The sequence below is a fragment of the Podarcis cretensis genome, assembly GCF_951804945.1.
Source record: "Podarcis cretensis genome assembly, chromosome: 16".
NCBI classification, from domain to species: Eukaryota; Metazoa; Chordata; class Lepidosauria; order Squamata; family Lacertidae; genus Podarcis; species Podarcis cretensis.
The window spans coordinates 27,680,511-27,706,441 of record NC_137186.1 but is presented as its reverse complement, the minus strand read 5'-3'; the positions used below and the strand labels follow the sequence as shown (position 1 = coordinate 27,706,441).

The window sequence follows — 25,931 nt, the reverse complement described above, 5'->3', positions numbered from 1 at the left end:
ACTTCGCATCACGGAGAGGATAAGGAGGCTGCCTTTCACCAACCAGCAGGACATTGCCTAAGTACCCAGAGCAGCTGTGACTTTTATCTGTTGCCACTATTAACAAACATGAACATAATCTTCCATTTATTGCTAATGGTCCATGGCAATAATTACTATGCTTCCAGATTATTATTTATTATTATTTATTAAATTTGTATACTACCCTATACCCACAGGTCTCAGTGGGGATTCTTAGTGGGTGCCCACCCCCTGCACCCTACTAACATATTCAGGGCAGTATCTGATGCTGGAGAAGAGTTTTCATTTATCCTTTTATCCACACAACAGTTCTGCACTCCTGATCTCTGCTGCAGACAGAAGTAGTTTAAAGAAACATCACACAAATGAATGTCCATTAAACGCAACCTGAGGCTGTAGTGCAAAGTGGGGAGAGGAGAGAGAAATCAAACCCTTGGTAGTGCAATTTATTCATTTTGTGTATGTATATATATCTCTTTATCTAAGGCACCTTAAAGGCAGAGGACACTTTTTTCTTGCTGTCTTCAGACTCTCCGCTCTGGCTTACTGTTCAACTCTCACAGTGAATGTTGTGGCCTGCAGCAACTGGTGGCCTGAGTTTCCTACTCTGCCCAAACTCTGGCAAATGGGGCTCTGTGTTGGCTTGTAACCAGACCCAGGGTCTATCATCTCTAATCGCACGTGCATCTCTGCAAGAAAGTAGGAGGCGCTGAAACACAGATCTTCTCCCCTTCAGCCTCGATAAGCTTTCAACAGCTGCCCTGCAATGACCAGCCTCTGTATCTCGCTAGTTCCCTCGTAGATCTCTGTAATCCGAGCATCCCGGTAGTGGCGCTCCGCCGGCATCTCTGTCACATAGCCCATCCCTCCCAGGATCTGGATCGCCTGAAATAAAAAAGCATCCCAAGTGCGTCAGCATTGGATGCTGTGGCTGCAGTACGGCAACAGAGATGAAAAATGGGGAGGGATCCAGGAGATGGAAAGGAAATACACCACTAGCTCCCCCTACCTCATGCTCTGTTCGTTTGCCAGGGTCATTTAAGAGCCCCACACACCTACAGGGACTCGTTTGTGGCCACAGTGACAGAATGGTCCAAGGAGAGAGATTTCGGCTGTGTCTCTTGCTCCATGTAAGCCAGCACCGTGCCAACTGTACGGAAGGGGAGAGCTTCTCCCTCTGTGCTCATGGGCACAAAGAGGCACAGGCTTACCTGATGGGAAATCGAAGTTGCAGCCTCGGAGGCAGACAGCTTTGCCATCGCAGCTTCCTGTTTGGAGAAGTGGAGAGGAAAGTGCTACAGTCCAGGTAAATGTAACCCCACCGTCCTAAGTGTTGCATAAGTGATAAGGAGAGTCACTTGCCACCCCAGCCCAAATAGCACACCAGCTCGCCTTGCAAAACAGGGTGGGGTGGGGGATTTTCTATAGTCCAGGGAATGGGGTTTTTTTTTTGCCTTTGCACACATTTCTAGGGTGCCTGCAACCTGTCCATTATCTGTGAAGACAAGCACTATTACCTTTGTGTAGGGCTTTCCGTTGTCCTTCAACATGGCGGCTCTCCATGTCAGCAGACGGGCGCTCTCGAGGGCCAGTGCCATGTCAGCCAGCTTGAACTACAGACACAAAACACCATGGTGGGTTGAATAGCCCCAGTGGCCCTAGATATTCCGCACCAGCCGTCCCCAAGCCAGTGCTGTCCCTATGTTTTGAACTACAACTCCCGTTTGGGGCTGTGCTGCCTGGGGCTGATGGGAGCTGCAGTTCAAAACATTGAAAGGCAAGGCTGGTCTGCATGCAACAAATCAAAATGAACACAGCAAATACTTAACAGAAGCTCAACCACAATCCAGTTTCTGAATAAAGCAAAGCGTATGCCTTGTCTCACTAATTTTGAACAGGAACATCAAATGGAAGACTAAGAAATCCATCTCATGTGGAACCATACACTGGGGATGATGGTTCTTTGAATGCCCTTGTGCCCCATGTTAATTATAGGAGGAAGGGTGTACCCTCTGGACTGGTCCTGGTCAGGGAAACCATTTCACTTTTAAGATATTGATGTCCCCAAAGTAATCAAGTTGTGTAACAAGTACACAATGAATTCCAGCTCTTCTGTTTTGACATGTTTCTCTAAAACAGGGTGGCAAACCTGCAGCCCATCAGCTGCTGCTGAACAACAACTCCCATGCTGCACAGAGCTGATGGGAGCACTAATAATAATAATAATATTTCTGTATCAGCCTTCATCCAAAGATCACAGGGAGGATAACAATATAAAAACACAAAAATACATAACACGGTAACAAACGAAAACAAATACTCCCCCACAGTTTAAAATGCCAAAGATTGTTTAATTAGCCAAAGGCCTGGGAGAAGAGAAATGTTTTTGCTTAGCACCTAGATATATGTAACGAGGGCGCCAGGCAAGCCTTCCTGCTCTAGTTCAGCAAAAACAGTGGGGCTGCAGGTTAGCCTCCCTGATTATTATTATTTTTTTAAGTATTGATGAGTCCTGGAACTACAAAGAGAATAGCCCCTGTAAGAAAGAGATCTATCTATGTACCTGAATGGCCTGTAGCTTAGTAATGGGGGAGCCAAAAGCCACCCTTTTCTCAGCGTAATCCACAGCACAATCGAGAGCTGCCTGGGCTATTCCTAATGCCTGAGAAGCAATTCCAATCCTCCCAGAGTCCAGGGTTTGCTGAAAGGAAGGTGGAAAGACAAAAAAAAATGAGTTTGTGCACTACAACCAGCCACATCAGAAAAAGCCAACTTTAACTGAAGACAATCTTAAGACTATGGAATGACTGAGCAGACTTTGCAAAGCCCAGCATCTAGTAAATATAGGCAGCTGTTAGTGAAGCATGGTGTGGGGCAGTTTTGCTACTACCTCCAGATGAGCCACAATGAAGAGACGCACACAGTACAAACTTATATTGTCTTACGCTATTTTAAATCTATCCTGGCTTTGCCAGAAGATTCCTGGGAACTGCAGTCTGGCAAGGATGTTTAGAGAAGTCCAGCTCTCACAATCCTTGGGGTGGAAGCAGTATTATACCAGTGTAAGTAGATTATGGCTTCAGGCTTTGCTGTCTCAGACTGTGATCCACCTGACCTTATCTCTTATCTATTACAAGAGACTAATCTCAAGGCCTGCCTTTCTATCTTTCCATTACTATTATTTATGATATGAACCACTTTGGGAAAGCAAGAACTGTCTTAAATGGGGGATTAAAAAACTACAGTGCAGCTCTTGGGTTTCCCCAGAACTACAAACCTTTCAGAAGGGATACATACTGGAGGACCTCCTCTCCCGCCGCCTCACACTGCTTTAATCTCTGCCTGTAGAAAGCCCCAAGCTCAGTCCCTTGGCAGCATGGCCAGGTTGAGCCAAGGAAGGGAAAAAAACATCCCTAAATCCCCTGGAGAGCTGTTGCCAGTCACTGCCAACAATACTGAGTTTGGATGGACCAATGGTCTCTTTATAAGGATGCTTAATAAGGACACAAGGTGCCTTTGCTGGATTAGGCCAGTGGCCCATCTGGTCCAGCATCCTCTTCTCACAGTGGCCAACTGGATGCCCCAATGGAAAGTCCTCGAGTAAAGGACTAAGTCCAGTCAGAGGTGACTATGGGGTTGTGGCGCTCCACTCGCTTTCAGGCCGAGGGAGCCGGTGTTTGTCCACAGAGAGCTTTCTGGGTCATGTGACCAGCATGACTAAACCGCTTCTGGCGCAACGGGACACCATGACGGAAACCAGAGTGCATGGAAACGCCATTTACCTTCCTGCCACAGTACCTGTTTATCTACTAGCACTGGTGTGCTTTTGAACTGCTAGGTTGGCAGAAGCTTGGACAGAGCAACAGGCGCTCACTCCGTTGCAGAGATTTGAACCACTGACCCTCCAATCGAGAAGCCCAAGAGGCTCAGTGGCTTAGACCACAGAGCCACCCGTGTCCCATGCCCAAGCACAAAAGCCCTCTTCCGTCCTGTGGTTTCCAGCAACTGGTATTCAAAAGCATTGTTGTCTCCAGCTGTGGAGGTAAAACACAGCTAACATGGCTATTGGTACCAACCTCTTTTAAAGTCATCCATGTTATTGTCCCTCACTGCCTCTTGTGGGAGTGAGTTCCAGAGTTTAATTCCCAAAGTGGAGTAGGTGCCCCCCCTTCCTCAGCCAGGGGATACACATTATTATTTAGCAAGTTTTATATACCACTTAGAAATTGTATAAAACATTTGTTAAAAATAGCAATAAAAAACACTAGGCGTAATAAAAAATTAGCAAAAACAGAAAATCAAATTTAAAGAAACCACAGATGTTCTCATAGACATAAGCTAGTTCCTACATACACTTGGGCAACGACTACCTATCCAGACAAGCAAGAGGCATTTATTAGCGTTCATGGACAGACAGTGAGAGGGGTGCATTGTCTAAGGAGGGGGCTGTGGGCCTGACAGAGTGGGCATGAAGGACACGAGTCTTCCCCACCACACACTTTAAAGGAAAACCGCTACATAGTGATCCGCCAAATTCTTGAAAGGCTGAAAACAGGGCATGGAGGGGAAGAGGGTGCGAAGGCCAGAACCGCCACCCTTTGTGCTTCCAGTGCAGGCAGACGGTGCTGCTTAACCCCATTCCTTCCCCTCTTCTTCACTGTTAAGAGTTTACTCACCATGGCAATCTTGAAGCCCATCCCCTGCTCCCCCAGGAGGTTGGCCTTGGGGATCCGGCAGTCCTCGAAGATCAGGTTGGCGGTGGAGGAGGCTCGGATCCCCAGCTTGTCTTCTTTCTTTCCCAGGGACAGGCCAGGGGTTGGCATGGGGACGAGGAAGGCGCTGATGCCCTGCGCGACAAGACAGAACGTTCGCAGTTGCTCACACAGAAGGAGGTCTGCTGGTATGACCGGTGGTCCACCAGTGGATTGACATGTCTCTCCTGCCGGCCTGAGCTGGGATCCCTGGCAGGCTATTTATGCATTGCATTGCATTGCATTGCATCCCACTTTTCCCTCCAAACAGCTCAAGGTAGCTCTGAAGTGTTGGTGCTGACCTTTAAAGCCCTAAACGGCCTCGGTCATATATACCTGAAGGAGCGTCTCCACCCCCATCGTTCAGCCCGGACACTGAGATCCAGCGCCAAGGGCCTTCTGGCGGTTCCCTCATTGCGAGAAGTGAGGCTACAGGGAACCAGGCAGAGGGCCTTCTCGGTAGTGGCGCCCGCCCTGTGGAACGCCCTCCCATCAGATGTCAAAGAGATAAACAATTACCTGACATTCAGAAGACATCTTAAGGCAGCCCTGTTCAGGGAAGTTTTTAATATACAATGCTGTACTGGTTTTAACACTTGATTGGGAGCTGCCCAGAGTGGCTGGGGAAACTCAGCCAGATGGGCGGGGTATAAATAATAAATTATTATTATTATGAATCCCCACAATAACCTTGTGAGATTATCAAGGTTAAGAGGCAGTGACTGGTTACCCAGTGAGCTTCATGGCCATGTGGGTATTTGGATCCTAGCCTCCCAGATCCTAGTCCAACCACTCTAACCACTATACCACGTGGCTGCCTATAAACCAACCTTCCCCAACCTGATGCCCTACAAGTAAAAGGTAAAGGTAAAAGGACCCCTGACCATTAGGTCTAGTCGTGGCCGACTCTGGGGTTACAGCACTCATCTCATTTTATTGGCCGAGGGAGCCGGCGTACAGCTACCGCGTCATGTGGCCAGCATGACTAAGCTGCTTCTGGCGAACCAGAGACAAGTATTGTGGACTAAAACTCCCATTGGCTTCAGCCAGCATGGGAGCCATACTCTTATGGGAGTTGTAAGTCCAATGCACCTAGACCAGCAGTTTTCAACCTGTGGGTCCCCAGATGTTGTTGGACTACAACTCCCATCATCCCTGAGCTCTGGCCTTGCTAGCTAGGGGTGATGGGAGTTGTAGTTCAACAACATCCGGGGACCCACAGGTTGAGCAAGGCTGATCTAGACCATCTATCCCATTTCTACTTCTGCTGGGCAGAGCAGCGAATAAAGGCAGAGTCAAAAGTTTCTAGGTCCCTCTTGCATCTCTGGGAAAGGCTGCATTTAAAAACAAACCAATACATCCATGGGACAGAGCCTCTTTGTGTGGGGACCTAGCTCGGCCCCAGCTTTCCTTGTTGTGAAGACTGACCCTAAGGGCTACACTCACCTTATGCTTCAGAGACTTGTCTGTGGTGGCAAGGACCACCGTTGCAGCGGCATCCCAGGCGTTTGTGATCCAGGCTTTGGTGCCGTTCAGGACCCACTCGTCCCCAACCAGCCGTGCAACTGTTGAAGCAGCTCCAGCGTCGCTGCCGTTGCCTTAGCAAGAGAAAACCAAAAGGGTTTCTGACCCAAAGACCTGGCGCTGCTCCCTCTCTGAGAGGGGACTGCGAAAACTCAAGTCTTGACTTGGCAGAGGAGTCCCATCTCCTCGTGCAGCCCCACCCTCCAGCTGTATTTCAATTGCAGAATAGGCCTTTTTAACACACCCACTGCTCTCCGCCAGACCAAACTTTCTGGCTGCTTTTCGTAAGAATAAACAACCATCCGGAGCTAGAGACACCACCAGTTTTTTTTTTGTGTGTGTGTCCCTCCATCCTTGACCATTGGCTATGCTGGTTGAGAGTGATGGCAGTCACTAGTTCAACCACCTCTGTGGACCCATGGCTGGCACGACTAAATGTCATAACACAAGTTCCTTAATGCTCCACATGCCTAGGGAATGGATAACAACTTGCGGGGAACAGAATGAATGCAAAATATGCTCATTTGTGGTTCCCATATCATTGCATAAATGCACACTAAGCTTTATCTCCTCTCGGTTATTCCAGTTACAATAATTTTGTAAGATTCTCCTATTACACGCAGGTAAGTCAGTCCAGACCTGCCAATGGATTTCAATTTTTGCAATGTTCTTTTAGATAAACTCTATACACTTCCCACTCTCTATTAAATTTTTCATCGGTAACATCTCGGAACCTTGCTGATAATCTGGCTTGCTCTGCATATGATCGCATCTTATTTTGCCAGTCTGATTTGGATGGGATAGCGTCTCCTTTCCATACAAGCGCTAACTATGGAACGAATGTTTGTTTATATGATCTTTTTTCTGTTGATTACATACGTTACATAGTTTTTTAAAAACCAATAAAGCATTAAAAAAAAAAGCAAAATATGCTCATTTGTGTTAATGTATGCAGGACACAGATTCTAGATTAAGAGCATCAGAGTAGCTCTGCATATGGATAAGGCCAATGGGGGCTAGTCCAGCATTCTGTTCTCACAGTGGCCAACCAGATGCCCAAATGGGAAACCCACATGCAGGGCATGAGGGCAGCAGGTCTCTCCCCACTTGATTCCCAACAACTGGTATTGGAGGGATCCATTGCCTCTGACAGTGGAGGCAGAATATAGGCAGTAGCTGCTGATAGCCGCCACCTCCATGAATTTGTCTCACCCTCTTTTAAACCCATCCAAGCTGGTGGCCATCACTCCCTCTTATGGGAAGCTGTCTGAGTATAGAGTATCGTATTTTTCGCTCTATAAGACGCACCAGACCACAAGACGCACCTAGTTTTTGGAGGAGGAAAACAAGAAAAAAAATATTCTGAATCCCAGAAGCCAGAACAGCAAGAGGGATCGCTGTGCAGCGAAAGCAGTGATCCCTCTTGCTGTTCTGGCTTCTGGGATAGCTGCACAGCCTGCATTCGCTCCATAAGACGCACACACATTTCCCCTTACTTTTTAGGAGGGAAAAAGTGAGTCTTATAGAGCAAAAAGTACGGTAATTTATTTTTAAGGACCCCAAGGTATTACCTGTGTGCCCAACTTACCTGGTTCACTTAGGGCAAAGCACCCTATTTTGTCCCCACTGGTGAAAGGTGCAATCCACTTCTGTTTCTGCTCTTCAGACCCAAACTTCAAAATTGGTCCTAAATAGAGGGACTAAATGGGGAGGGAAGACAAGTTATACCAGGGGCCAGCAACCTAAGGCTCATGGGCCACAAGAGGTCCATGGGGTTTGTTTAACTGGCCTACGAGCTGCCCACTCGCCAAGTCCCAGCTAAACCAGCACAGCCTGGCATGGGCCTCGCTTCTGTGGCGCCGGAAATCACGTCTGCGCAGATACTGGAAATCACAGGTGTGCACGTGATCTGGCCCATGGAGGGATCTCCGCTGGAGTGAACTGGCTCAGGTGAGGTAAACGTTGCCGACCCCTGAGTTATACTGATTTACACACCACCCTGACCAGAATGCCAAGCAACCAACTCCACCCCTCAGAAGAATTATTCAGCGTGGAGGGGTGAGGGAGAGATGGCACACTGGAGGAGGCTGCATTGAACAGCTCCTGGAGGCCTTATATTATTACAATTAAAAGAAAACTTTTTATTAAGTGGCACAACAAACATAACAAAGCTTAGAAGTAGAAAAAAAGAATACTACAAAAATCTAGACCACAAACAACTGAATGAAACTAGAAACAAAAAACCCCAAGAGGTTTCTACGTACAAACTTAGCACAAAATGTTCTAATAAATGCAGAGGTACAGTATTTTAATTGATATATTGGAGTACACTCTAGGGGACTTCCTTTCATTGCCTAAAATAAGTCTCCACCAGCCTTTTGCAAATGCGCCTCTGCTTTTTATTTCTCTAACTATCCTTAGTCTACATGTATGTTTCTCAACTAGAGCTACCTGCTGAACCCTTGCGTTTCGTGCTGTTAAATTAGCTCCTTTCAGGTCCTCCTAAAAAGTGGCGACAGTCATATGTGCAGGAACCAAAAAGTATCCTATGAGGGGGTTTAATAGCTCAAGTCCATATTATCATCTGCAAATAAATTTAGTAGAGCAAGTGGGCAGGTTCTTCCTAACAGACTGCCATGTAAGTCTGTCCATTTCATTGAATACTTGGAACACTGATTACCCTGACACATGTCTGTTAGATGTGTTTATAGCTATCCCTTTCACTACATTCCTGTTAACAAGTTGCTGAAACATTCCTATAAAGATATAACTTTACCGGGGTAAGGTACCACTTTTGCATGAACTTCAAGCATCAGGCACCCTCACTGTGCCAGCTGGTCAGTGTAGGAACAACAGTTTAGAAATTTGTGCCTGAATTTTGATGGTTTTCCTCTTCCCTCCCTGTACGTTTTGCCTTGTGTGCCATGGTTTTTTTTATTGTAAACCTGCCGGGCCAGAGATTGCCTTGTTTTGATTGTATCTAAGCCACTCATGAGAAGCCACCTCATAAGAAGAGAAGACTCCCTGGAAAAGACCCTGATGTTGGGAAAGATTGAGGGCACAAGGAGAAGGGAAAGACAGAGGACGAGATGGTTGGACAGTGTTCTGGAAGCTACAAACATGAGTCTGACCAAACTGCGGGAGGCAGTGGAAGACAGGAGTGCCTGGCGTGCTCTGGTCCATGGGGTCACAAAGAGTCAGACACAACTAAACAACAACAAGCCACTCACTCTTATAGATACAGTGAATGAATGCCAATCAAGGTTAACATCTGTGGAAATTTCTTACATTATTGACACTCATGATCACGCCAGTAGATGCGCAGCCTCGGCTGATTTCCTCAACGGCGATGGAATAGGCCAAGTAATCAAGACCAGCTCCTCCATACTTCTCAGGTACGTCCATTGCAAAAAGTCCAAGGCTACCCATTTTCTTGACCTGTAAGTGGGGGAGGAAATGATGATGTAAAGCTGATTAGGAGAGACAGCACCAGTGGCAGAAACAACCCAGCTGAAAGACGAATTAAAGCAATTCCACACTGGATTACACTTGCCTTTGTCAGTCATCCAGCAGCAGCCATAACTTCTTCCCTTCCTAGCAGAACCATAGCAATTACTTAATTACAGAACAGCACACACTGCCAGGAGAAAGCATACCGCACGTCGTGCAATTCATTCTTTTATTTACATTAAACTGCTCTTTGAAAGAACATTTGTGCAAGGCAGCCTTACCAATAAAATCTAAGGAGTGTGAAGACAGTGCAATACAAAACAAGGTAATTTGTGAGCTGGCAGCTAGGATGGGCATAGCTACTGTTTCTGATGACAGAAAAACTGTGGTTATGTGAGAGAAAGCACAATTCAGTTTTGTGAATCTTGGCTTTCACTTTATTTTTTTCTCATTTTATAAAATTTACAAACCACCTGGTTGCAGAAAAAAAACTTAAAGCGGTTTACGAAAAAAGGTGTTGACACATTGAGTGTGTGGAGGAGGGGGGGTGTTTGTTTTTAAATAAATCAAGTTCCTAGCCCTCATGGTAGAGAAAACATGCTTGAAAGCATATGAGCAAGGTAGCATCTTAGAAGCCAGGAGGATAGTAGAATAAGCAGGCAAGAGGAATGCGTTCAGTGCAACAGAGTGCTCATGTAGTCAGGTCCTGCTTGTAGCATTTAGTTAGTCTCTATGAAAACAGGCAGGATGCAGGACTAGATGAGCCCCTTTTGGCCTGATCCAACAGCCAGGCTTTTCTTATGTTCATAGAATCAAAGAGGCAAATTTGGGCATAACAAGGTAAACAGCCTGCATTATACAGGTTGCAGAATTCAGCTTTTCTGGATGCAGAATTCTGGTTCTAATTTTAAGCAAACAGAGTACAGTCAAACCTCAGATCCTTAACACCTCCGTTTTGGAACGTTTTGGCTCCCAAACGCTGAAAATTTGGAAAGAAATGCTCTGGTTTCTAATGTTTTTCGGAAGCCAAATGTCCGACCCGGCTTCCGCTTGAGTGCAGAAAGCTCCTGCAACCAAATGAAAGTCGTGTCTCAGTTGTCAAACATTTTGGAAGCTGGAGGGGCTTCCGGAACGGATTTCGTTTGACAAACGAGGTTTGACTGTAATCAAATGGATATGAGCTCGTGTCTGACTTGGGCATTGCCGAGACCAAGCTAAACATCCCAATGGTCAAGGAGACCAGGGCATTAGGTCTCAGTCTCAACATGGATGCTCTTCTCAGGAACAAACCTGTTGGATTGCGACAGGTCTTTAGGGTCATTCAGAATATCAGACGGGGGCCTGTGTTACCTGGAGATGAGTCACATACATACCTGTTCTGCAGGGAAGCGATGCTCCTTGTCCAGCTGAGCAGCAATGGGGGCCAGCTCCTTTTCAGCGAAGTCCCGGCATGTTTGGCGAAGCATCTGGTGAGTTTCCGGCAATTCTACCGTCTGGTATACAGTGTGCAGCCTTCGCAGACATTGAAAAGTCCAAGCTGCAAATGGGAAAGCATGAAGAGCCCTTTCAGTCTGGCCCAGAAGACCTGGAGTTGTGCTGCTAAACAGAACACCCTGTTGGGGACGGGCTGTAGCTCGGTGGTAGAGCATCTGCTTTGCATGCAGAAGATCCAAGGTTCAATCTACAGCATCTTCAGGTTGGGCTGGGAGAGACGCCCTGCATGAAACCCTGGAGAGCCGCTGCCAGTCAGGATGAACAATACTGAACTTGATAGACCAATGGCATAAGGCAGGGGTTAGCAAAGTTTTTGCGGCTTGGGCCGGTTCACAGTCCCGTAGATGCCGCAGTGGACTGGAGTGTGCACGCATGTGTGCATGTACACATGTGCAAACACTATTTCTAGCACAGAGGAGGCGTACACAGCTTCCCATTGGCTGCCGGAGCTTCCTGCAGTCAGTGGAAAGCCGGCCAGCGTCACAGAAGGCAGTCCCCGCTCTGCTCCGGTTTAGTGTGGCGCACGGGAGCCAATCAAGTGGGCGGCAGGGATCCATGGGCCGGTTAAACGACCCCCATGGGCCGCTTGTGGCCCATGGTCCTTTTTTATTTTTAAAAAATAATTTTTATTGAATGATTTTATGTTACAAAAACAATACAGTCATACTACCACTAAATATAATTAAGAAATAAAAATTACATACATCGATATTTAGTTTGTTATTTACCGTCTTATTTCCTCCCAAACATTGCATACAACAACACACATATGTGAAGACACCCACACACCCACACCCGCACACAAAATGATAATAATGAAAGTAAATATTTTTCCCCTTTTATCTTCCAAAATCTTTTCTTCAACTTTGACTTCCTATCAAGTCCCTTTGCATATATTTTATCTTACATTTGAATGTACACAAAACAATAAACCTTTGTATATAATTTTTATAATACATTCTGAAAACATAATAAATCGTTAATTGTTGTCCATCTCCTTTTAGTTCCTTTATCACTCGAATGCTAGCACGGAGTCAAAACTATTATTGTATTTTTGAACATATCTTATATAACCATCCCATTTTTCCGCAAATTTTTTGCTTTGAGTTTCCTCTGAGTTTACTAGTCAGTTGAGCCGTCTCTACCAATTCCTGTAATTTGATTTGTCAATCTGTTATTTTTGGAACCTCGTGATCTTTCCATCCCTTGGTGTGGCACATGGTCCTTAGGTTGCCGACCCCTGGTATAAGGCAACCTCCTGCAATCCTACTTGGGAATGGCTGAAGCTCTACAAGCTTGGCATGCAGAAGGTCCCTTACAGCATCACTAGGTAATATAATAATAATAATTTTATTGTTTATACCCCGCCTATCTGGCTAGGAATGTCCGAAAGCCTGGAGAGCTGTGGCCAGCAGTGGCGTAGCATGGGGGGTGCAGGGGGGGGGCCGGCCACACCGGGCGCAACATCTGGGGGCAAATCCTCGAGTTAGGGGGCGCAAATCCATGGGTTAGGGGGCGCAAATTACTTGCCTTGCCCTGGGTGCTGACAACCCACGCTACGCCATTGGAGGCCAGTCAGTTTACACATTACTGAGCTCCCTGTACCAATGCTCTGACTCTGTCTATGTTCTGGTCTCTGCAAAGGGGCAAAAAGAAAAAAAGAGATGTCTCTAGCCATGTTTAGCAAAAGAGTATGCAAGGTTTCTTGCAGCGTTAGCTGCTGAGTGAGCAGAAGAATTAGTCAGGCTAGGCTAGGCTGAAGATCTGCCCCTGTCCCTTTCCACTGGGGAGGTCAGGGTTAAAGTCCTCTGTGTGCAAAATGGAGGGGGGAGAAAGGCAAAGAGCCACTTGACCACTGTGACACTAGCTCCTAAAACTCAAGCACCCAGAAGCTGCTTTGAACCTGCACACCCAGCACCCCGCCTCAAGGTCTTTTCATTTTACAGAACCCAATGCAGAGGAGACAAGTAGTACTCCAACTTTACAGAAGGGGCAAAAGTTTATCTGCCTATAAAAGACACCCGGCTTGTAAAGAACAAGAGGAATTGCAGGGAGATGAATTGCAATCCGAGAGGGAGCAGCAAACCGACAGACGCCCACGGGCTCCTGGCCAACTGAGCGGAAAGGTGAAAGGAGCCATACCCCTCCCTCCGCAGCCCCCTTGCTAGAGGTGAGAAAGCAAGCAAGGCCTCAAGGCCTGCATTTTCCTGGCTGGCCTTCTGCACATTGAACAACACTTGCCCCCCCCCTTGCATGCAGAGGGTCCCAAATTAAATCCCGGGCAGGGAGGGCTGGGAAAGGCTCCCTGCCTGAAATCCTGGCTTCTGATAGTGTTGACAATGCTGAGCTAGATGGTCCAGTAAGGTGGCAGCTTCCTTGTTACTATTTAAACCAAGTCTTTATCCAGAACAATGAGGACTGGAATGTTACTGTATTTATAGAAGTGCTATAGCTTCTTTACTCAAACATGCATTTTGTTGTTGTTTAGTCGTGTCTGACTCTTCGTGACCCCATGGACCAGAGAACATGCATTTGGGGACTCCTAATTTATTTAAAACTACATACAGTGGTACCTCAGTTTACACACGCTTCAGGTTACATACGCTTCAGGTTACAGACTCTGCTAACCCAGAAATAGTGCTTCAGGTTAAGAACTTTGCTTCAGGATGAGAACAGAAATTGTGCTCTGGAAGCGCGGCAGCAGCAGGAGGCCCCATTGGCTAAAGTGGTGCTTCAGGTTAAGAACAGACCTCTAGAACGAATTAAGTACTTAACCCGAGGTACTATTTCTCGGTTAGCAGAGTCTGTAACCCGAAGCGTCTGTAACCTGAAGCATCTGTAACCCGAGGTACCACTGTATTTGTATGGTGGCAGTGTTAGGGATGCAAACCCCACTTGGCTAAGGCTGTGACCTGGTAGTCACAACCTGGTAGTCCCACTCAGTTGAAGACTGGCTTTTAGGGGTGATGGCTCCAAGCCATTTATGGCCACTGAAATTTTAACGGCAGCATCTTGGGCTAAGTCTGGAAATGCACAGGTGGGGCTGGTGGCACAACACAGGCGTTTGGACAAGCATTTGCTCAGCCACAGTTTGCACCAGGAAAGGTTTCCAAACAGTCTTCAAAGGCAGGCCCATGGAGAGCGGATTATAGTACAGTGGTACCTCGGGTTAGGGACGCGGGGGGGTGGCGCTGTGGGTAAAACCTCAGCACCTAGGACTTGCCGATCGCATGGTCGGCGGTTCGAATCCCCGCGGCGGGGTGCGCTCTTGTTGTTCGGTCCCCAGCGCCTGCCAACCTAGCAGTTCGAAAGCACCTCCGGGTGCAAGTAGATAAATAGGGACCGCTTACCAGCGGGAAGGTAAACGGCGCCAGATGCAGCTTGTCACGCTGGCCACATGACCCGGAAATGTCTGCGGACAGCGCTGGCTCCCGGCCTATAGAGTGAGATGAGCGCACAACCCTAGAGTCTGGCAAGACTGGCCCGTACAGGCAGGGGTACCTTTACCTTTACCTCGGGTTAAGTACTTGATTCATTCCGGAGGTCCGTTCTTAACCTGAAACTGTTCTTAACCTGAAGCACCACTTTAGCTAATGGGGCCTCCTGCTGCTGCCGCGCTGCCGGAGCACAATTTCTGTTCTCATCCTGAAGCAAAGTTCTTAACCTGAAGCACTATTTCTGGGTTAGCGGAGTCTGTAACCTGAAGCGTATGTAACCCGAGGTACCACTGTAATCTATATTTTTATACATATACAGAGAGTGAGTGGGCTTGCTGACTGAGATCCAAAGGGCCACTGAGCCCGGGTGCAGCTTCTGGATACTTGCAATCTGGGCATGAAGGTGGCTGTGGTTTGCATCCGGTATTATTTTGAGACAGACTGCCCCTGTCCATGGAGGGTCCTCTGAGCTATCCCACAGTGGTATGTGAAGGGTCCCAGGGGTGTGTGGAAGAAGCCCCCAGAAAAGGAACAGCTCCTTAGATTCCCTCCCTCACCCCAACTGCTGCTGCCCCTCAGGAAGTAAAGGAGTCTTTCCCAGTGTTTTGCTCACGCTCATCTAACACGCCCTCCCCCGCTTCTATCCCTTCTTGGTACGTGCCAGTCCCACCTCCGTTAACAGCCGTGCGGCTCCAAGGGGAGCGCTCAAAAGTTGCGGGGGGAGACAATTAAACTTGGTCGCCTCTGTTTACCTCCAATGCCGCCTCTGCGCCGCGCGAGGAGACCCGTCACCGCCGCCATGCCGGGCCCAGGAATAGGCCGCCCTCCCTTGCTGCCCTTCCTGCCTGCCTCATTAAGCACCGCCTCCTCATTAGCATCAATAAGCTCCCAGCCCTTCCCCCTACTTTTCATTTTTTTTTTTTAACCATTGGAAGATTTTTAATTTTTTTGGAAGTTTTTTTTTTTTTTTTTTAAAAAACACTTTTCAGCACTTTGTACTGGGTCGGCTCATTTAATTATTTTTTTCGCAATGGAAAAAAATCCCTACCTATTGCATTTTAAAAGGCAATAAAAGCTAACCCCCCTCCAACTAGAACGGGATGAGAAAGAAACTGAAGGGTCTGGGCCTGTCATGCTGGTTTTAATCATGTTTAATAACCCATAAAGTAGATGCAAGTTTTAATGTTTTTTTAGTCTATTGTTTTTACTTTTTCAAGTCTTTAAATTGTTAATTTTTCTTACTGATAAACTCTTTTTCCGTAAACCACTTTTGAGTTGTTTTTACTATCAAGCGGTGTATAACTTTTATGAAATAATGAGATGTGTTTTATTTGAGGTTATTTCAAACTTTACATTTTGTGCAACCACACATTGAGGATTTTATTCTTGGAAAGTGCTAACAGGTGTTCATTAAAAATTTAAGGTTTTAAAATTTATTGCAAGGAAGCAAAATACTAACAAACCCAAGCACATGTATGCAAGGTTCACCTGGTGTGAAAAGGTATGTATCGAACATGCCAGAGGAGTCTCTATGGGGAGAGCATTCCACAGACGGGGGAATATGAATCTTGACATTCCAGAGCACATCATGAAGATCACACAATCTGTGATAAATCTTATTGACAGATGCAGGGGATAAACAAGTAATGGCTTCTCCTGTGGTGCAATGCACCTGGCAACTAACCAGAAGGCTGGAGCCCACCCAGAGCTCAAATGCAGGAGGTTTAACTAGAATCATAGAGTTGGAAGAGACCACAAGGGCCATCGAGTCCAACCCCCTGCCAAGCAGGAAACACCATCAGACCACTCCTGACATATGGTTGGACTCTTCTACCTCTATGATTCTATTGCTACATGCTCTACTTGGTCACTTCCCAGAGCCAACTGGCTGGTCTTGTGTCAGGAAGAGCCCTCTGGGCCAGATGGAACTTCAACCAATGCAGTTTTTATGTCCTCTTAAAAGGTATTCCCATGAAATTATGCAAACTCATGTTGTTGGAGCTGGAGCTTGTTTGGATGCTGGAACCAAGAGGGCCTCTGAAATGCGGCTCCTATTCTAGTCCAGAAACAGCCCCCACCATAACCTCAAGCAGGAATTAAAGGACACTGATGAGCCCCTATCTCCTGCCTAGCCTCTTTTCAACAGCTAGCACCTATTCTAAGGTGATCTGGACCTTTTTATTACCCACTTGTATTTTCAGGGTTCTCAGATTTCCAGGTTCACAATATGCAAGACCTGCCTGCTCACCACCCACCCAGCTCCCAGCACTAAGGTCATGCAACAAATAAGACAACACCAGCTGTGTGTTGATGGTTTTTTTGCTTTTTTGTTTTTAATTACTATTGCTTTCAACAAAGTAACATTTTATACAAACGAGTCAGCTAGTATACTGTAGGTTTAGGAGACACACAAGATGACAACAGCATGACGACGGTTCGATGTGGTGATCGTAATGGTCACACAGACTTCTTGGGACACTCCTGTCATCCTCTATGGAAAAATACCTTGACAGAAAAATATAACGTCCGTGATCTCTTTTCTGGAATTCACAAGTTTCAAAGGAACAACCTGCCACTCTCCAAACGGTCACAGATGCACACAGACAGACCAAAAATGGGTATATTATTGTCAGGCAAGGACCACAATGGAATAGAAAGCCCTATTTTAAAAACAAATATTGCAGGGGAAATCTTTCCAATGGCCAATTCAGAGACAAACTGGAGAAAGATGCATTTTGTCACAGTCCTGGCAAATGTTCTTTGCTGGTAAACTGATCGCAGGATACCAGAAAACAGTTTTCTTTTTCCAGTCATCCCAGGAAAATCTCTGAAAAATCAGTGGGACTGAGAAATAAACTATCCCCTTGCCTGGGTCTGATGGCCTTATAAAAACCCCCATTAATTTAAAAAAAAAAATACATAGGAGGTCCAAACATGTTTGCTGGTGCTTCACCAAATGGGAAATGTAACAGAGCAGCCCTGTTATGGACCAGGTCTCTCCATTAGTTAGGGTGGGGCAAGCGGACAATGCAATGCAAGGACTTCAGTGCCTGCACAGCCACCGAGTATGAGATGGAAGCAGCCGCTGTCAACACCATCAGAGGGCAACAGTAAACCTTACAGATTAATGCTTTTAAGGCAGATACTTTTCATGGCAAACCTGTCATCAGTATCAATCTGCATACAATACAGAAGTCAATGTATTTCCAGTTCCCTTCCTCATTGACACTTCTTGCTTTCAAGTGTCCTGTGTGGTTTATTCAACAGGGAAGGGCTCAGTTTCATTAACAATTCTCCAGAGGGACGAGGACATGCAAAGAGGAAGACAAGGGCTTGAAATCAAGCCAGGGAGATGGCCTGCCAAACTTAGCAGAGGCCACGAGAAAGCCCCCGTCCCCCAGGTTAAGGCTGGGGAGGAAGAACGAATCGTTGACGCCTTCCCATGGCAAGTAACCGCTTGGGGGAGATGGCCCATCTATTTCAGTTATAAATTTAGGTGCCCCTGTCTTTGGATAAATGCTGTTCTTGTATCTAACCCCCACACACCCTGCACTAACACTATGGTCAACATGGCAGAAGCAGACCCTTCCCCTCCTCTTCCATATGCAACCCACGGATGCAGTGTCAGTGCGACAGGAAGATGGCTCAGGGGGTGGGGGAGGGAGAGACAGGCTTCCACACAGGAATGCAGCATGTGGTCCCAAGGGGTAGCAGCCAAATGAGTGACAGATAAAAGTGCCGGCTGGACGAGGGCAGGTTCATCTTCTATCTGGTGGGGTAATTCAAAGAGCCCCCCTCTCTCTTGGCGCAAAGTGTTCCAGAGAGCTCAAATCCACACATTTGGCCACGTCCTCTGGGGCATCAGGATACCTGCCTCTCGCTGCCCCACGCTTCCTTCCCCATTTCACGTATTTGGTCCCGCAAGGCAGAAACAGCAACAGACAGAATTTAACAAGCAAGCCCCTTGCCCCATTTCTGCTTTCGTGATTCTTCTTGAAGAGGTGGGAGCTTGCAAAGGACACACAGAGCATTAACACTCAGAAGGAAGGGGGGGCAGAGAGTTTTTGAGAAAGAAGAAGTGAGAAGGAGGATAAGAGAAGAATCTGGAGCCCAGAGAAGGGGGCCAGCAGCTGGGAGTTTATTGCAAAGTACAGTACCTGCTCTTGGCTCAGATTGCTGCCCATCCTTCCCAACTGCTCCTGGGATAAATTCGTAAGAAAGCAAAGGCGGGACGTCCTTGGAAGGAGCCTGAGCAACAGTAAGAATGATGTTTAAAAGGCACCTGGTGTTTTTAATCACATTGACTCTGGAATCTCATATCACCACCACCTCCTCCTGTGGAATGAGGAAGTGTTTCCCTCAACTGTTCCTCTGGGAATGTGGCCTTCGACATGGGGAGAAAAGGCACCTTTCTGTGGAAAGCATCAAGTGGATTGCAGCAGAACTGACTACCATCATCAATCGGTAGAGACAACTGGGCCGCACAGTGCAGGAGCTGGAACATCACAGGTTAGGAAGAAAACAAGAACAAAAATACAGAGGGTTTTCTTTTCTTTTAACCCACAAACTTGGCTACACAGGGACAAAAAGCTCTGTCCTTTTCACCTTTATTACATCCCCAATATTTTGGGAGTGGTTAAGAACATCCTACCTTACAGCTAAAGAGTCCAAGCCATTTTCCTCTTGCGTTTCGCCTCCTACAAACGCTCTAATCTGTAACTATCCTCCTCCCCTCTCTAAAAGGGTTTGTTTCAGGGTAATGTGCGTGTGCCTCCACCCCCCTCCAAAAAGGGCTAGTCTCAAGAGCCTGGAAGGCTTTCTCTTGTGCAGGCTGAATTAGCATCTGACACAGAACCAGCCCCTGACTGCAAGGCCTTTGAACACCAGCTTAACTTTGAAGCGAGAGAAAGGCCTGGGAGTGGAGTCCAACAGCAACAAAAATACTGCTTTGTAGTTGCCGACAGCCGCCTTAGGGCAAGATTCCTGCTTCACTGGCTGATACACAGCCTCCTCCTCAGGCCCTCATCCAGCACTCCCTCCTCAGATGTGCCTAACCAACAGGCATAGTGGCATCTCAGCAGCAAAAGCTGGCTGGTTTCCTACACATTTAAATGGAGCCAGTAAAAGCTCAGAGCTACAGATTTCAAGAGGGAAAAGTCCCTTATTTTCACAGCCACGCTGATTCCGTTACATCTCATTGCACTGGGGAGCCTACGGAGCCCACTTCAATGGCGGCACAAACCAAGACAGGCAATACAAGCTGGTTAACACCACCATTTCTTACACTAATACGTTTTGAGACACAAACAGAAGATTTCTCCTGGGAAAATCTGCCCTGCTGCTTGGACAGGCTCCACCAGGCAATTCCTGGCTCCCGGTAACCGTTGCCCACCTCCTTTTGCACTCTTTTCAAGGAAAAGAGCAAAACTGAGATGCAGAACGGAACCTAGGCTGAAGGCAGGATAGAGAAGTGTGTGGAGTGTTCAGGCTGAAACGCTCATCTCAGTCTCCCTCCCCCTAAGCTGGTTGGCAGAAAAGGCCTCAAAAGACCTCACAAAGACTCACAGTGGGACACAGGCCTTTTTTTATGCCAACCGGTACCCAACAGCGTTTAAGGAACATTCAAGACCACAGAACGAAGCCACAATCTGGAGCATCCCTTAAAAAACAACAACACCTCTCCTCCTTTTTGTTTTGTTTTTCGGTTGGTGGGCCTTCACAATCAATCATACAGGCTGGGTCACCGATTTTGCCAAAGTGATTCACCAGCCCTGCCACACTCCTCCAAAGGGGGAAAACCTGCTATCTACGTTTCATGGCCTACCTGGAAGAGGAAACAGCTTTGTGTCGGAGGACCCTTTGCCCACCGGAAAGGGGAAGAACATACAAGAAATACAGGCTAAGTGCGCCAAACTACAAGAACTGCTACATCAGTTTAACATTTAACAGACAGTCCAACCTGTAACCTGACCCAGGTGCCACTGGGGACCGAGCAGAGGACCAGAAAGGAACAAGGCTGGAAAGGGTTCGGGTTTGCCAGGGGAGCTCCTTTACTGTCACCAGTTGCCACCTCAGCCCCTTCAACATCACATCTTGAGCCTCACAGAGCTTTCCGCAAAAGGCCTCGGAGTCCAGGGCAGCTTCCCTGCTCTCCTGCAATGTGACCAGGATGGCTGGCGGTAGTGCAAAGTCCAATGGAGGGGGGGAGGGGGATGCAGCGGCGGCTACTGCCCTCCGTTGTAGGCATAGTCAGCCTTATTGTGCATAATCAGCTTGTTGTCCACAAAGTAGAAGCTGTCTGAGCGGGTCTCGTAGGGGTTCTCGACCATCAGACGGACTGCGTGGGGCGAAAGAGAGAGAGGGAGGGAGAGAAAGAGGAAGAGAGACAGAGATAGGTCAGTTAGCCTCAGCCATAGAACATAGCACGTAAGGAGATCTCTATATGTAACAACTCCCCTGTTGACCACTTACTAAAAAAATTGAGACGTGCTACATGAGATCGCTTATTTTACGTGCAAGAGCAACTGAACTACATAAGTGCAGCCAGTGAATGGAAAGCAAATATTTATCTATTGACTTTATATCCTGCACCTACCTCTAAGGAGCCCAAGGTGGCAAACACATCAATAAGAATCCAATTAAAATTTCCAAAAAAAGTTTTAAATAGCTCAGTTGGAAGGTTGCAGGTTTGATCCTTGTACGGGGCAGCTGCATATTCCTGTATCGCAGGGGGTTGGACTAGATGTTCCTCAGAATCCCTTCCAACTCAACAATTCTAGGTTGCTATGGCCTTCTAAAACATATTTTTAACACCCAGAGCTTGTAACGAACAGAGAAGTCAACCAATTCAGTGCTTCTGCGTAACCACATTCTTCCCCTGAACAAGGAATCTTTTGAAGAGAGTGAGCTGTGCTTACTCAAACTGAAATTAGCAGCAATACTCCCCACTTTTCTCTCTCTTTTTAGGTTGCAGTGGCCACAATTCTAGCAGGAAGAGGTTAGGTCAGGTTGAAGACTGTGCAAAGTTAGTGCAGAATACAGCGGTTGGGTTACTAATCATGAGTGACCACTGAACAGCTATTGCTGGTGCTACAAGAACTCCATTGGCTACCAACCGGCTATTGCTGGGGCTACAAGAACTCCATTGGTTACCAACCGGCTACCTACCAACTGAGTACAACTCAGTTTGAAAGGTTTAAAGCAATGCATGACATTTGGTAGCTGATACTGAAGCAAAGTCTACTGTATCCTATTCAACGTCATGCCCTCCAATTTTGGACTACAACTCCCATCAACCCCACTCTGCAGCCTGCAGTGGCTGGGGCAGATGGGATTTATAGTCCAAAATGACTTGGAGGAGACCAGGCTGGTCTTGAGCCAACTCTGGGTCACACAAGAGATACTTACTGAGGTCCTCTGAAAGTTGTGGGAACTCGTAGATGTGCTCACAAGTGTTCCTGCTGCTGGGGATGCAGAAGCCAAAATCAAAGTCAAAATTCTTGAGAAGGCGGTCTCTGAAGTAATGCCTCTCGATCATACGGAAATTCGACACAGGCTTGTCTCCTACTGTGAACTCCACGCTGCAGAGACAGGAGGGAAAGAGAAGAACAACCAGTTAGGTAGTTAAGATGGTCTCCTGACTAGAAGCCAAAACTTCTAGGACCCAGCCCTGGAGGCAATGCTGCCTGTGATGGGCACAGACAGAGCTGTAACTAACCTGCAGGAGCAAAACATGGGCTGCCCACAAGCACTTGTTCCTAAAGATACCAGCTTTCATTTCCTAAACAGAATAATGGAAGCAAAAGTTCCTAGTGCCTATGATTGTGAAGGTATGTTTGAAAAATGAGGCAGCACTTAGTGACATCTCAGCAACTGACAACTATTTGCAGCAAACAAGTCTAGCTCCTTGCTCCTATCCAAAGCTAGCCAAATAAATTATGTAAAATAATGAAGATGGCTGGGTTGTGACAAGTGAAATCAAGCATATTGCGAATTTTTACAGTTTGCACAATGCCACTTCTCGTGTTGCAGATATATTGGGTTGTACCCAGCGTTAGTTCTCCTCCATGTAGACCCAATGAAATTAATGAACCAGACTTAATGTAGGTCATTTAATGGGCCTACCCTGAGTAGGACTTAGCCGGATACAACCCATTCCTTTTTAAAAATATTTATTATGAATCTCAGATTACACTGAGCCCCAGGCACAGCGACTTCTCCAATATATATTGTGAGCTGATGAACCTGCTTCATACAATCTCAGAATCATTTGATTGCAACCACAGGGTTAGCATGGTAGCCCCCTTTCCCCATCACCCCACAAGCTCCTACTCACGTTGCGCCAACTGTCCGGAGGCGCAGGAAGGCAGGCGTGAACTGATAGCGGACAAAGCGCCCTGCGCTGGTGTCCACCTCCCCGGCGTCACCGTCATCATCCTCTTGCTCTGCAAGAAGCGACATTTAAGAAGCAAGTCACCTGTGAGATATCATGCACACCTTTTGCTGGCACTCCCTCAGCCATGCCCGTCAGGAAGGGGGCAGATTCTCCCATCAGGCCACCATGGCCTGCCACCCAAGCTCATATTTGAGCCTTCTTTGTGGCAGTACCTTGCTACTCCCAGAACTGCACCAAGCACTTTTGATGCAGAGCCCCCAACATCAGTTGAACAGGTTTAATTTACCCAGGTTGCTGACATTTTGCATGCTGAATCAATCACACTGTGGTGTCTTTGTTTGTTTTTGCTGCTCTGCGGTCACTATTGGTGTTAATGTTTTGTGCGTTATTGATTGTAACAGAAATTGTTTGCATTTTAGTATTCTTCATGTATTTTAAACCACTCTGAGGCCATGGACATAAGATGGTCTATAAATGAAATTAATAATAACAACAATGACAGCGATAAGCAGCTCTCTATCTGCTAGCGACGTGCTAAGCTGGGGACTTGATTCATGTTACAGGCAGATTTAGTTCAGCTGGGCTGAACTGCAGGGTGGGCAAAGCTGGTGGTATTTAGATACAGCAGTATCAGGGCCCTATTGTGCCATATACTGCATGCAAGAGAAAATGTAATGAAGCCTTTCCCCAACCTGGTGCCTGCCAGATGCTTTGGACTACAACTCCCACCAGCCTGTCTATATTAGTGGTGAGCAATATTGCCACGCAGAGTAGCTTATATAAAAGTTATTAAGTTGCCTTCCTAATCCCTATGGAAAATTTGCCAACTTCTCCTTTAAAATATTTGTTGGGAACTTTAATGTCAAAAGGGGGGAGGGAAGGAGAAAAAGAGGCGGAATTGCAAAAATCATTCAATTCTTTAGAAGAAACTATTTAGATTCTAAAATCCCAGCAATTTCTAGATGGAGACTGGACCTTAGGCTTCATGTACACGCTCTCACTTTCTCTATTTTTTCTTCTTCAGGGCCCACTTACCTAAAGCTGAAGGTTTGGCAATTTCAAATAGCACCGTCCCTGTCTCCAGGTCCCTGATCTTGAACTTGGTGAAATCAATATTGTAAAAGTTGTCCTCTGGTCGGCAGAGATAGTCTAGGAGACAAAGGAAAAGGAAACCTGAGAAGTCCCATGTCGGGGATTACCATTTGGGAAAGACAAGAGAGGTAAAGAGATCTTGGGCTTCAGGGCTGGGAAGAGCCATTGCAGCCCAAAGCCTTGGAGGTCTACTGCCAATCTGATGGGTCTGTCCTGATAGAAATAAAGCTTCATGCTTACATAAACCCAAGGACCTCATTTTTATATACAGGCGGTCACCATTTTAGGTGAGTTCAATTGATGTGTGATCACTGACACGCAGGTCCTTTTGGATCCGCAAGAAGGCAAAACAGGATCTGGGCACACTTAAATGTGCTCTATCGACGGATTTAGGGGCCAGGAATGGAACACCTGCATGAAATGGTTGCCGCCTGTATATAAAAGAAAGGCGAGTAGATATTGCGGCAACACTGCAAATTAAGCCCACAAATGTTACTAGCCTGCTCCCTGCCCACCCCCAAGTACTAGCTTCCTATAAAGCATGCACAAAAACACAGGCTTCTAGCGGGCGTGTAAAGGGAGAATGTGCTCCGCCGCTCCCAATTTCCTGCGCCCTGACTGGAAAAAGAATATTGACTACTGTGGTACCTCGGGTTAAGTACTTAATTGGTTCCGGAGGTCCGTTCTTAACCTGAAACTGTTCTTAACCTGAAGCACCACTTTAGCTAATGGGGCCTCCTGCTGCTGCCGCGCCGCCGGAGAACGATTTCTGTTCTTATCCTGAAGCAAAGTTCTTAACCTGAAGCACTATTTCTGGGTTAGCGGAGTCTATAACCTGAAGCGTATGTAACCTGAGGTATCACTGTATTCAGAGCAAAGGCATAATCGATGTTGGGGTGCCCAGAAGAGTCCATAGAAGGGGCAACCTTCAGAGGCAAGAGAAGATTTTGGGGGGAGCGTGAGGACCACCCCTCCCAATTCCCCTGGCCTACGGAGAGGAGGGGCAGGGTAGATACATGGGTGGCCACCTAAGTGAATCCACGACCTGGGGTGGGGCGGGGGCTCTGGGGAGTCGATACCGGGGCGCAGAGCGGGCTTGGCACAATGTCGGGGTTCGCCCGGGGGGCTCCTCCTTCCTGCTCCTCCTCGCCCCCCTCCGGGGGCGCCCCTGCTACTCACTCTCAGTGACGCGGCTGAGCCCCAGGACGTGCTCGGGCCGGACCGCGTCCAGAGCCAGCAGCTCCGCCTCGGTGCGGGGCAACACGGCGGCCCTCAGAGGAGCCACGACCGCGGGCGACGCGTCTCCGGAGCCTCTCCGGCCTCGCAAGCGGCTCAGCGCCCCGCCGGCCCCCGACGCCACCCTGGGCTTCGAGCCGCTCATCGCCCCGTCGGGCCCGCCGCCGCCGCCAAGATGGCTACCCCCTCCGCCGCCGCCTCCTTTCGTAGCTATGGGAGCGAGGGGGCGGGGCCAGGAAGACGCCGCTGACGGAGGTCGAGGAGGGCGGAGCCAAAGGAGGCACGTTGGGGGGAAGTAGGGATGGTGGGTGGGGCGAAGAACGCCGCGCGCATGCGCATTCCGGAAGGAAGTTCCGCGGACAGCGGAGGGGATGTTGCGGTTTTGGAAGGGAGTCGCGGCGCGAAGCGGTTTGGGGCGCATCTGGACCGGGCAAGCAAATCTCCGTAAGGCGGATTTTAGGCAGCGAAACCGAAACGTTGCAGGAATCTCCTCCTCCGCAGCTGAATGCTTCATAGGGAAAGATAGCCGCG

The 25,931-nt window shown here is 47.6% G+C and overlaps 1 protein-coding gene across 2 annotated transcripts; it reads right to left on the bottom strand.

Moving 5' to 3' along the window:
* Positions 1-451: 451 nt before the first annotated feature.
* On the bottom strand, positions 452-25,561 carry ACADS (acyl-CoA dehydrogenase short chain). Of its 2 annotated transcripts, XM_079957877.1 has the most exons (13): positions 25,344-25,561; positions 24,108-24,221; positions 23,013-23,121; positions 22,085-22,257; positions 11,120-11,283; positions 9,585-9,734; positions 7,885-7,996; positions 6,219-6,370; positions 4,698-4,868; positions 2,585-2,722; positions 1,539-1,634; positions 1,233-1,289; positions 452-906 (listed from the first exon to the last, which is right to left on the bottom strand). In XM_079957877.1, the coding sequence occupies exons 1-13, from the start codon at positions 25,543-25,545 to the stop codon at positions 754-756; spliced, it is 1,791 nt and encodes a 596-aa protein (XP_079814003.1). In that variant the 5' UTR covers positions 25,546-25,561; the 3' UTR covers positions 452-753. The 2 variants fall into 2 exon arrangements, with proteins under 2 accessions (XP_079814003.1, XP_079814002.1); XM_079957876.1 differs by lacking the exons at positions 22,085-22,257; positions 23,013-23,121; positions 24,108-24,221; positions 25,344-25,561 and adding an exon at positions 15,430-15,552.
* Positions 25,562-25,931: the final 370 nt, after the last annotated feature.

Excerpts from the sequence above, each read along its gene's own strand:
- ACADS (XM_079957877.1), bottom strand. The coding sequence starts at position 25,545 with ATGAGCGGCTCGAAGCCCAGGGTGGCGTCGGGGGCCGGCGGGGCGCTG. Across the intron at positions 24,222-25,343 it reads GCTCAGCCGCGTCACTGAGA|ACTATCTCTGCCGACCAGAG; the intron begins GTGAGTAGCAGG and ends TTTGTCTCCTAG. Across the intron at positions 907-1,232 it reads CAACTTCGATTTCCCATCAG|GCGATCCAGATCCTGGGAGG; the intron begins GTAAGCCTGTGC and ends TTTTTATTTCAG.